The sequence below is a fragment of the Oncorhynchus mykiss genome, chromosome 24 (genome assembly GCF_057628025.1).
Source record: "Oncorhynchus mykiss isolate SJ-2025 chromosome 24, ASM5762802v1, whole genome shotgun sequence".
NCBI classification, from domain to species: domain Eukaryota; kingdom Metazoa; phylum Chordata; class Actinopteri; order Salmoniformes; family Salmonidae; genus Oncorhynchus; species Oncorhynchus mykiss.
The window spans coordinates 14,955,001-14,967,265 of record NC_143045.1 but is presented as its reverse complement, the minus strand read 5'-3'; the positions used below and the strand labels follow the sequence as shown (position 1 = coordinate 14,967,265).

General features: G+C 47.9%; 1 protein-coding gene across 3 annotated transcripts in view; it reads left to right on the top strand.

The window, feature by feature from the left end:
• LOC110503343 (neurobeachin) overlaps positions 1-12,265 on the top strand; it is a 329,781-nt gene that overhangs the window by 115,730 nt on the left and 201,786 nt on the right. For all 3 annotated transcript variants that reach the window (XM_036961703.2, XM_036961702.2, XM_036961699.2), the window contains 2 exons: positions 3,507-3,568; positions 10,314-10,378. In XM_036961703.2, the coding sequence (XP_036817598.1) occupies positions 3,507-3,568; positions 10,314-10,378 (127 nt within the window). The remainder of the gene's footprint in view (positions 1-3,506; positions 3,569-10,313; positions 10,379-12,265) is intronic.

Genomic DNA, 12,265 nt, shown 5'->3' with positions numbered 1-12,265 from the left:
GCTGAATCAGGGCCCTGGTGGAAAGTCTCTCCATTTAGTAGCAATTACCAGCCATCCATCACTCAAATTACCCGGGGTCGCGGCCCGAGTGCCCCCTCACCCACCCCCATCTCCCCTCCTCCTCTCCTCATCACCCCTCCTCTCCCCCTCTCTAGACATGTTGTCAGTGTGGTAATTATGTCCAGCCACCCTGGCCTGGCCCCTGGCCCATGATGCACTTGGAGTTGAGAGGGAGGCCCCTGGGCGAACAGAGTTGTCGTTGTGATGGACTCCCCTCTCTCTGTCTCCTCTCCTTCCTCCCCTACCTCTCCTCTCTCTGTCTCCTCTCCTTCCTCCTTCCTCCCCTACCTCTCCTCTCTCTGTCTCCTCTCCTTACTCCTTCCTCCCCTACCTCCCCTCTCTCTGTCTTCTCTCTTTCCTCCCCTACCCCTCCTCTCTCTGTCTCCTCTCCTTCCTCCTTCCTCCCATAACTCCCCTCTCTCTGTCTCCTCTCCTTCCTCCCCTACCTCTCCTCTCTCTGTCTCCTCTCATTCCTCCTTCCTCCCCTACCTCTCCTCTCTCTGTCTCCTCTCCTTACTCCTTCCTCCCCTACCTCCCCTCTCTCTGTCTTCTCTCTTTCCTCCCCTACCCCTCCTCTCTCTGTCTCCTCTCCTTCCTCCTTCCTCCCATAACTCCCCTCTCTGCCTCTCCTCTCCTTCCCCCTTCCTCCCCTACCTCTCCTCTCTCTGCCTCTCCTCTCTTTCCCCCTTCCTCCCCAACCTCCACTCTTTCTGCCTCTTCACTCCTCTCCCCTGCCTCTCCTTTTCCTGCCTCCCCCTCTCTCTATGAACCCCCCTTCCTCCCTGCCCAACCCATCAACACACTGCTCGACAATTCCACATTCACTTCAATGATTTAACCCTGCCCTGCTCACAGGAAAGGCCTGTTCAGAAGGGCAGACCCTGTTTAAATCGAAAACATTTTGTTTGTGTACCAGCGTACAGCCAGGGTCCATGGTCTTTAGGCCAGCATACCAAAGTAGGGCCGGGGTCACTAGGGGCCAGGGTCACCCTACCACCTGACCTCTTGTGTCAGAGAGAGCTGAGTGATGGGAGAACTGGTCATTGCAGTAACAAGAGGTCAGCCGTGGTAGACTAGCTGTGTGTGTGTGTGTGTGTGTGTGTGTGTGTGTGTGTGTGTGTGTGTGTGTGTGTGTGTGCGTGCGTGCGTGCGTGCGTGCGTGCGTGTGTGTGTGTGTGTGTGTAATAGGACATACAGTGCCTTGCGAAAGTATTCGGCCCCCTTGAACTTTGCGACCTTTTGCCACATTTCAGGCTTCAAACATAAAGGTATAAAACTGTATTTTTTTGTGAAGAATCAACAACAAGTGGGACACTATCATGAAGTGGAACAACATTTATTGGATATTTCAAACTTTTTTAACAAATCAAAAACTGAAAAATTGGGCGTGCAAAATTATTCAGCCCCTTTACTTTCAGTGCAGCAAACTCTCTCCAGAAGTTCAGTGAGGATCTCTGAATGATCCAATGTTGACCTAAATGACTAATGATGATAAATACAATCCACCTGTGTGTAATCAAGTCTCTGTATAAATGCACCTGCACTGTGATAGTCTCAGAGGTCCGTTAAAAGCGCAGAGAGCATCATGAAGAACAAGGAACACACCAGGCAGGTCCGAGATACTGTTGTGAAGAAGTTTAAAGCCGGATTTGGATACAAAAAGATTTCCCAAGCTTTAAACATCCCAAAGAGCACTGTGCAAGCGATAATATTGAAATGGAAGGAGTATCAGACCACTGCAAATCTACCAAGACCTGGCCGTCCCTCTAAACTTTCAGCTCATACAAGGAGAAGACTGATCAGAGATGCAGCCAAGAGGCCCATGATCACTCTGGATGAACTGCAGAGATCTACAGCTGAGGTGGGAGACTCTGTCCATAGGACAACAATCAGTCGTATATTGCACAAATCTGGCCTTTATGGAAGAGTGGCAAGAAGAAAGCCATTTCTTAAAGATATCCATAAAAAGTGTAATTTAAAGTTTGCCACAAGCCACCTGGGAGACACACCAAACATGTGGAAGAAGGTGCTCTGGTCAGATGAAACCAAAATGGAACTTTTTGGCAACAATGCAAAACGTTATGTTTGGCGTAAAAGCAACACAGCTCATCACCCTGAACACACCATGCCCACTGTCAATAATGGTGGTGGCAGCATCATGGTTTGGGCCTGCTTTTCTTCAGCAGGGACAGGGAAGATGGTTAAAATTGATGGGAAGATGGATGGAGCCAAATACAGGACCATTCTGGAAGAAAACCTGATGGAGTCTGCAAAAGACCTGAGACTGGGACGGAGATTTGTCTTCCAACAAGACAATGATCCAAAACATAAAGCAAAATCTACAATGGAATGGTTCAAAAATTAACCTATTCAGGTGTTAGAATGGCCAAGTCAAAGTCCAGACCTGAATCCAATCGAGAATCTGTGGAAAGAACTGAAAACTGCTGTTCACAAATGCTCTCCATCCAACCTCACTGAGCTCGAGCTGTTTTGCAAGGAGGAATGGGAAAGATTTTCTGTCTCTCAATGTGCAAAACTGATAGAGACCCCAAGCGACTTACAGCTGTAATCGCAGCAAAAGGTGGCGCTACAAAGTATTAACTTAAGGGGGCTGAATAATTTTGCACGCCCAATTTTTCAGTTTTTGATTTGTTAAAAAAGTTTGAAATATCCAATAAATGTCGTTCCACTTCATGATTGTGTCCCACTTGTTGTTGTTACAGTTTTATATCTTTATGTTTGAAGCCTGAAATATGGCAAAAGGTCGCAAAGTTCAAGGGGGCCGAATACTTTCGCAAGGCACTGTATGTAGCTGTCTGTGAACTAGAGAGGGTCACATCCCCTGTTTACAACAGTCTCAGTCTCAGACCGTGTCAGTGCTGTGCAAGAACAGGAGGAAGATTCACACTCTTCACATTATACTATAGTCTACTTTGTCTCCATCCAAAATAGCACCATATTTCCTATGTAATGCACTGCTTTTGATCAAAGCCAATAGGGCTCTTGTCAACGTAGTGCATTGCAGAGTGAATAGGGTGCCATTTGGGACACACTCTTTGTCACTTTGTCGCTATCTCAGTGGTTTCAGGCAGCTAAATGTTTTCATTGTTGTAACATGTTAGGTAATTTACCATTTCTGATTCATGCAAGCTCTTTCTTTGCATCAACGGTAAAACGGAAGAGATGTTTGACATCCCTGAGATGGTCTGTCTGTGTGTTTATCAACATGTTGACATCTCATCCCTGGTTGTCGACTCATGCTGTCAATCACACTGACTGACGTCTTCATGTAACCATGCCAACGAGCCCTGGCCCCACCAGCCCATAATGATTCCTCCAGAGTGTCTTCTTCTCTGGTAGTGACTACAATGTTAGCCCCTCCCACATGTCATTGGTGAGGTGTATGACAACTCTGCTTCTAACTCTCTGTTCTGTCTTCCCTCCAGGTCTGGTGTGTATGAAATCCAGCACCTCTGTCGTGGAACTGGTCATGTTGCTCTGCTCTCAGGTGAGATTCTCGCTTTCTCCTCACATATCCCTCATTTTCTCTCCCTCTCTGCTTCTTCCTACCTCCTCACACATCCCTCTCTTCCCCCCACTCCCTCCATTCTCTCTTCTCTATCTCTTCTGTCCTCCTTTTTTCGTCTCCCTCTCACCTCCACACCTCTGCTCCCTGTAATGGACTATAAAGGTGAGGCTGCTTCCAGCTCCAGGTCTCTGGGTCGTGGCACGACATGAGTCCCTTTTGCCTCCCTTTTAAGTAGAGATCACCAATATTCCATTTTAAAAGCCTGTTATATGAAATGACGTGCCCTTTAATATAGACCACATTGAAAACTCAATGAATCTGTGCCAAAATTCCTTCTGTGCACTCTGTGATTTCTAGCAAGATTTTAACCCACTGAACCCCAGGTTCTCACCGTCACTGTAAAAGCCATCATTATTTTGTTACTTTGACAAAGTCATTTCTGAAGATGATCATTTATTGAATGTGATTAGTGATTCATTTTAAGAAAAATAAACAACCTGTCCCTCATTTTAAGGTCAACCCGGTGACATGAGCTGAACTCACTACTGGACTAAGGGACCTTATAATCTGTATGTGTGTACAGAGATGGGGCAGTCATACAAAAAGGATGTTAACCACTCTTATCGGACATTTTTACTCCTGATCTAAATTAGGCTTGCCGTAACAAAGGGGTTGAACACTCATTGACTCAAGACATTTCAGCTTTTAATTAAAAAGAATCTAACATTTCCTACAAACAAAATTCCACTTTGGCAGAAAATCTAAATGTAATACATTTTAGCTGTAACAACAAACTGTGGAAAAAGTCAATGGGTCTCAATTCTTTGTAAAGGCACTGTATATAAACTCTGGATTGTTAATGCTATGTATTGGCCACTGAGAGGCTTTGAAACCACCGATCGGCAATATTAGAACTCCCCAGTAGAGCTGTCCTCTTTAGGAATGAATGGAATTCTACAGTATTTCAGATAAATGTTTCAAGGACAAATTACATGTGTTTAAGTATTTTTGTGTTCTTGCGGTGGGGACATTAACATTAGCAATCTAAAAAAAGTATACTTTAAGGAATTGTTTTAATATATTTTTCATTTTACTTGTATTTTTAGCTCACATAATATAATTTAAAGTATGCATTAAGGTGTCTGTATTAGAATACATGTTTCAAAATGAATGTAGACATTAATACATGCATTTCTATAGCTTCCAAAATGTTTTTTACAATGTTGGGGGAGTGCCAAGACATCACCCCCTATCAGCCATCTAGTGTCTACATGAATCATTGGTTAAGTCTCTTATGTCTCAAAGGGTCATCGTCCCAATGTAGCAGTAAGAACAGAACAGGAGATAGTTAACATACCTTCTCTCTGCAGGGCCAGTCAGTCAGTCCATAAGGAAGGCATTAGGTGGTGCCTCTCTCGCTGAGTATCCAGTCTGCAGGGATGGAGGCTGCAGTAGGAGGCACATTGTCCAGAGCCCAGGGCCCCTGCAGTGGCGCAGCCGGCCAATCCTGCAGTATGGAGCCAGTCAGCCCGTCAGCTCCCATACATACCCATGCATCTGTTATTAGAGGTCTGAGATTAAGGAGCATTCCTCTCTGTCTACTCACACAACCGCCTGAGCCTTGCAGTAGTGAATCACGCTGTTACTGCTGTTCTTTTGAAGTTTCTGAGGGAATGTTCCCTGAGTCTTTCTCTCTTCTGGCGGTCTGTCTTTCTGTAGGCTAACCTAGCACTGTTGCTCTGGGATGTCTACCCTCTTTTCCCAGCTCCTGGACTACTGAGGTCTGGGAGTGTCAGAGAGCCGTGCCCCCCCCCCCCCCCCCTCTCACAAAGTCACCACCCCCCTGTTCCCCCCACCGCAGACACAGATAGTATTACTGTGGCTCCAATAGTTCCTGCCATTAGGGACTCCTGGGATGAAACCCAGCCTGAGATATCGACCAGTCAGAGAGGCTGAAAGTGGATCTGCTTGGCCTGAGTTGGAACCACAGCTAGCTTTATCCAGCAGCACTGGCAGGGATGGGCACAGTGAAACTGGTTAATCCTGATCTGATTCCATCAGTAGTTACTTTCCTGTATGGGCCTAGGTCAAGGCTGTATGGAGCGAGGACAAGGCTGTAAGGAGCGAGGCCAAGGCTGTATGGGGTGAGGACACGGCTGTATGGGGCTAGGACAAGGCTGTATGGGGCTAGGACAAGGTTGTATGGGGCTAGGACAAGGCTGTATGGGGCATGGACAAGGCAGTATGGGGCTGGGGCTGCATGGGGCTTGGGCAAGGCTGTATGGAGCTGGGATTGGGGCAAGGCTGTATGGAGCTAAAACAAGGCTGAATGGGGTTAGGACAAGGCTGTATGGGGCTGGGACAAGACTGTATGGAGCTAGGACAAGGCTGTATGGGGCTGGGACAAGGCTGTATAGAGCTAGGGCTGTACAGAGCTAGGACAAGGCTGAAATGGAGCTGGGACTATATGGGGCTAGGACAAGGCTGAATGTGGCTAGGACAATGCTGAATGGGGCTAGGACAAGGCTGAATGGGGCTAGGACAATGCTGAATGGGGCTAGGACAAGGCTGAATGGGGCTAGGACAATGCTGTATGGGGCTAGGACAATGCTGTAGGGGGTATGGACAGGGCTGTATGGGACTGTATGGGACTAGGACAAGGCTGTATGGAGATGGGGCTGTATGGGGCTAGGAGAAGGCTGTAGGGGGTATGGACAAGGCTGTATGGGACTGGGACTGTATGGGGCTTGGACAAGGCTGTATGGAGATGGGGCTGTATGTGGCTAGGACAAGGCTGTATGGGGCTAGGACCAGGCTGTATGGAGCTGGGCTAAATGGGGCTAGGACAATGCTGAATGGGGCTAGGACAATGCTGTAGGGAGTATGGACAAGGCTGTATGGGACTGGGACTGTATGGGGCTAGGACAAGGCTGTATGGAGATGGGCTAGGACAAGGCTGTATGGGGCTAGGACCAGGCTGTATGGAGCTGGGGCTGAATGGGGCTAGGACAAGGCTGTATGGAGCTGGGACTGTATGGAGCTAGGACAAGGCTGTATGGAGCTGGGACTGTATGGAGCTAGGACAAGGCTGTATGGAGCTGGGACTGTGTGGGGCTAGGACAAGGCTGTATGGAGCTGGGACTGTGTGGGGCTAGGACCGGGCTGTATGGGGCTAGGACAAGGCTGTATGGGGCTAGGACCAGGCTGTATGGAGCTGGGACTGTATGGAGCTAGGACAAGGCTGTATGGAGCTGGGACTGTGTGGGGCTAGGACCGGGCTGTATGGGGCTAGGACAAGGCTATATGGGGCTAGCACAAAATGCTGTATGGGGCATGGACAAGGCTGTATGGAGCTGGGACTGTATGGGGCTAGGACAATGCAGCATGGAGCTGGGGCTGTATGGAGCTAGGACAAGGCTGTATGGAGCTGGAACTGTATGGGGCTAGGACAGGGCTGTATGGGGCTGGGACAAGGCTGTATGGAGCTGGAACTGTATGGGGCTAGGACAATGCTGTATGGGGCTGGGACAAGGCTGTATGGGGCTGGGACAAGGCTGTATGGGGCTGGGACAAGGCTGTATGGAGCTAGGAAAAGGCTGTATGGAGCTGGAACTGTATGGGGCTAGGCCAAGGCTGTATGGGGCTGGGACAAGGCTGTATGGGGCTGGAACAAGGCTGTATGGAGCTAGGAAAAGGCTGTATGGAGCTGAGACTGTATGGGGCTGGGACAAGGCAGTGTGTGGCTGGGGCTGTAGGGGGCTTGGACGGGCAGCAGACTGTGTGTCTCTTCACAGACGGCCTGGTGAATGAGAAGGTCAAACAGCTCTGTTTCTTGTAACAGCTTAAACACACAGGGGATCTGCAGTGGAGCCCGGGAGATTTACTGACAGAGAGCCTCCAGATGTGGAGAGCAGAGCAGATAAAAGACTACAGCCTCACTCTGACAGCCTGGATTGAGACGCCACAGTACTGTTGTCTGCCTGTCGCCTACTGATGTTGGGGCTGTATGTAGGGCTGCAGAGGAACAAGAGGCTTGTGTGTAACAGTTTAAAACAATGAAATTCAGGACCCCTTAACCAATAGGATAATCTTCCTAGGTTAAACACTCCCAGACACCACAGATTGTAAGCTTGTCTTATCTGAGCTCCTGAGCCACCCCCCCTCCCCTGGCTGCAGGTCAGCCCATAGCTAGATATTCTGGATTCTGTTGCAGGTCAGCCCATAGCTAGATATTCTGGATTCTGTTGCAGGTCAGCCCATAGCTAGATATTCTGGATTCTGCTGCAGGTCAGCCCATAGCTAGATATTCTGGATTCTGCTGCAGGTCAGCCCATAGCTAGATATTCTTGATTCTGTTGCAGGTCAGCCCATAGCTAGATATTCTGGATTCTGCTGCAGGTCAGCCCATAGCTAGATATTCTGGATTCTGTTGCAGGTCAGCCCATAGCTAGATATTCTGGATTCTGCTGCAGGTCAGCCCATAGCTAGATATTCTGGATTCTGCTGCAGGTCAGCCCATAGCTAGATATTCTGGATTCTGCTGCAGGTCAGCCCATAGCTAGATATTCTGGATTCTGTTGCAGGTCAGCCCATAGCTAGATATTCTGGATTCTGTTGCAGGTCAGCCCATAGCTAGATATTCTGGATTCTGTTGCAGGTCAGCCCATAGCTAGATATTCTGGATTCTGCTGCAGGTCAGCCCATAGCTAGATATTCTGGATTCTGTTGCAGGTCAGCCCATAGCTAGATATTCTGGATTCTGTTGCAGGTCAGCCCATAGCTAGATATTCTGGATTCTGTTGCAGGTCAGCCCATAGACAGAGGTTCTGAGTTATTTTTCTCTGCATCTACATGAAGGATCATGTTGCTTCCTCCTGGAGAAGCATGTCAGGCCTAATTCTCTTCAAACAGGCAACAATGGGCTTTCCTGAAATCCCTGCAATCACAGCACAGCCCCTTTAGAGCCCTGCTGCACAGAAGAAGAAAAAAACTCCGGGGATGAAAACATCTGTAACGGTAACCAGAGAGTTTACTGTACTGTAACTCAGTTAGACAAGATAGAGGTTCAGGCTGAGTTTTCCCCCTCCTACCTGATGTCACTCTCCTGGCGCTGCATGAGACATCTGCTTTGGTTTCCGAATATATATTTTTGTCACGTGAGTGCGGTGCGAACAGATCCTCAGAAGACTGGCCGAACATGAGCCCTGTCCAAATCAGTAACAGCCTATTGTGGAGCGGATACTGTAGCAGAGAGAGAGAGAGAGAGAGAGAGAGATAGAGGTCAGGATAAATCATGTGGAGACCAGATGCCCAGCATATCAGTGCCGTCTCTCTCACTTAAGGTGACTGTGTGAGGTGGAACTGTGTTCTCTAGCCTGGTGCAGTCTGTCCCACACTATTTTACACTATTTGGCAATCTGTTGTTAATACCGTTTCTGAGATGCACAATCTCATTTGTTAGCCTCGTCTATGCGTGAGATTCAGTTGGTTTTACACCTGACACTTGGCTAGCATTGAAAACTGGGAACCTTTTCCCCTTCTATATTCCTTCTCTATTCTCTTTCTATTTTGAACTGTGGCCTCCTCTGTTTTCCCTTTCATTTGCTCCTCAGTGAGTGAGGTTCCCACAGTGCAAGGCCCTCTCCTCCGCTCCCAAACGGCTTTTTAATCATTCCCAGACCGGGTAGTGATGGTGCTGGGGAGAGGGTGGGGGGTGCCCCGGGGCCGCAGCCACTCTCGGATCCGGCTCCACACTGCTGTAGATGGCTCTCCTCTCCTCAGTCATCTGTCAGTGTGCAGACAGAGGAAATGGCTGTATTTAAGGCTGAGGATACAGTTTCATCCCCAATTACATCTCTCCTGTGTTTACTGATCTGTTCATAGAGGTCTCGTCCCAAATGCCACCATATTCCCTATGTAGTGCACTACTTTTGACTAGGGTCCATAGGACTGATCAAAGGAGTGCATAGAATGCCATTTAGGACGCATGCGAAGAAAAGAGGCAAGCTCACATGCCGGGCAGAGATTCAGCTTTTTATAGCCCGCACTTCTCTTTGAAAGGATTCAATGACCTTGATGCCTTCTTAGCTTCTAATTAAAGTAAGGAAACAATTGAATGTGCGATGGCCATTTGAATTGCAGTGGAGACTAGCCATGCAGAGAGATCCATTTATTTATCATCGACTCTGTAGATTATTATTACCATGACTGTTTTTATTGTACATGTTTTTTTGGTTTTGGAAATATTTTTCTGATTTGTGAAGCTTTCAGGGCAAAGTGTTCCATAATAGTTTTTTATCACTATGTTATTGTTATTTTATTGCCTGCCTATGATTTTTATTGCAAATTTGCCCGTTGATATGTTTTTATAGCCACCGCCTAGTAGCGCTGATTAGAATGTTATAAACTGTGGGTTTTTATGTCTTTAACTGTTTACAGACTGAGTTTGAATAGCAAATGAAAGAGCAGACAGCCCTGTCTCTGTATTTGAAGTAGGTGTTGTTAGTACACACCCAAGCTATCAGAGAACAATATAGCATCCTAATCCAAGTCAAAACGTTTTTGCCAAAGCTGAATCTCTCCAGCGTCTTGAAAAGGTCACCTCACTGGACCTTGTGGAAGGCTTTGTCTGACATACAGCCATGGAGCCAGTATATGTGACTAACTATCCAACGTTCCTCCTCTCCTCTTTCTATGTTCTTCTCCTCTCCTCCTCCTGTCTCAGGAGTGGCAGAACTCGATCCAGAAAAATGCAGGCCTTGCCTTCATTGAGCTCATCAATGAGGGAAGGTAGGTATCATATTCACACACTCGCATGCAAGCACCCGCGCGCGCGCGCACACACACACACACACACACACACACACACACACACACACACACACACACACACACACACACACACAGACATGGACACAAGGACACACACACACACACACCATATGTTTTACTATCCTTGTGGGGACCTAAAATGAAAAATGTCCATTCAAAATTGTATTTTTTCTGACCCCTAACCATTACCCCTAACCCTAACCCTAACCCTAACCATTACCCCTAACCCTAACCCTAACCCTAACCATTACCCCTAACCCTAACCCTAACCATTACCCCTAACCCTAACCCTAACCCTAACCATTACCCCTAACCCTAACCATTACCCCTAACCCTAACCCTAACCATTACCCCTAACCCTAACCCTAACCATTACCCCTAACCCTAACCCTAGCCCTAACCATTACCCCTAACCCTAATTGTAACCCTAGCCCTAACCATTACCCCTAACCCTAATTGTAACCCTAGCCCTAACCATTACCCCTAACCCTAACCATTACCCCTAACCCTAACCCTAACCATTACCCCTAACCCTAACCCTAACCATTACCCCTAACCCTAACCCTAGCCCTAACCATTACCCCTAACCCTAATTGTAACCCTAGCCCTAACCATTACCCCTAACCCTAATTGTAACCCTAACCCTAACCATTACCCCTAACCCTAACCCTAACCCTAACCATTACCCCTAACCCTAATTGTAAGCCTAACCATTACCCCTAACCCTAACCCTAACCCTAACCATTACCCCTAACCCTAACCCTAGCCCTAACCATTACCCCTAACCCTAATTGTAACCCTAACCCTAACCCTAACCCTAATTGTAACCCTAACCCTAACCCTAACCCTACCCCTAACCCTAATTATAACCCTAGCCCTAACCATTACCCCTAACCCTAATTGTAACCCTAGCCCTAACCATTACCCCTAACCCTAATTGTAACCCTAGCCCTAACCATTACCCCTAACCCTAATTGTAACCCTAGCCCTAACCATTACCCCTAACCCTAATTGTAACCCTAGCCCTAACCATTACCCCTAACCCTAATTGTAACCCTAGCCCTAACCATTACCCCTAACCCTAATTGTAACCCTAGCCCTAACCATTACCCCTAACCCTAATTGTAACCCTAGCCCTAAGCCTAACCCCTAAGCCTAAAATAGCTGGGAAATGTCCCCATGAGGGAGAATTTTCCTTGTTTTACTATCCTTGTGTGGACTTTTGTGGATTTCCGGTACACACACCACACATACACACACACACCAGCTCTGGGCAGGTTGTTAGGTTCAGTGGCAGCAGTAGATTAGCAGTAAGCTGCCAGCTCCTAGAGTGTGGGGTGCTGTACTGTGTACTGCAGTGTGCTCTATAGGGGTTAAGGTAAATACAATTGGTATGGCAGTGTGACGCAACAATATAAACAAGATAGTGTATCCCTCTGTCTGTGTATTCCTCACCCCCCCCCCCCCCCCCCCCCCTCTGTGAGTGTGGCATGTTCAGATCAGGCAGGGTGTTATAGAACAGATCAGCCTCCATGTCCATCTGGTGACCCATCTGTGTAACCCTCTTACATCCAAACTGCCCAGCATCAGCCTTATGCCCCAAGTCCAGCCCTATACCCCAGGCCCAGCACTATATCCCAGTGCAGCCTCACTGTGCCCAACCCATCCCTGTCTTAGCCCTCCCTGGCACCTCCCCTGTCCCCATGTTGGGCCTGGATAAAGAGCCTTACTCAGTTGTGGCCTGGCCGCTCTGTCACTCCGTTACACTGCCACTCTACCACTCTGTCACACGGCGCTGTCCAGGGTGCTGCTGGCAGATCTCATCTCTCCTACACTACCACTATC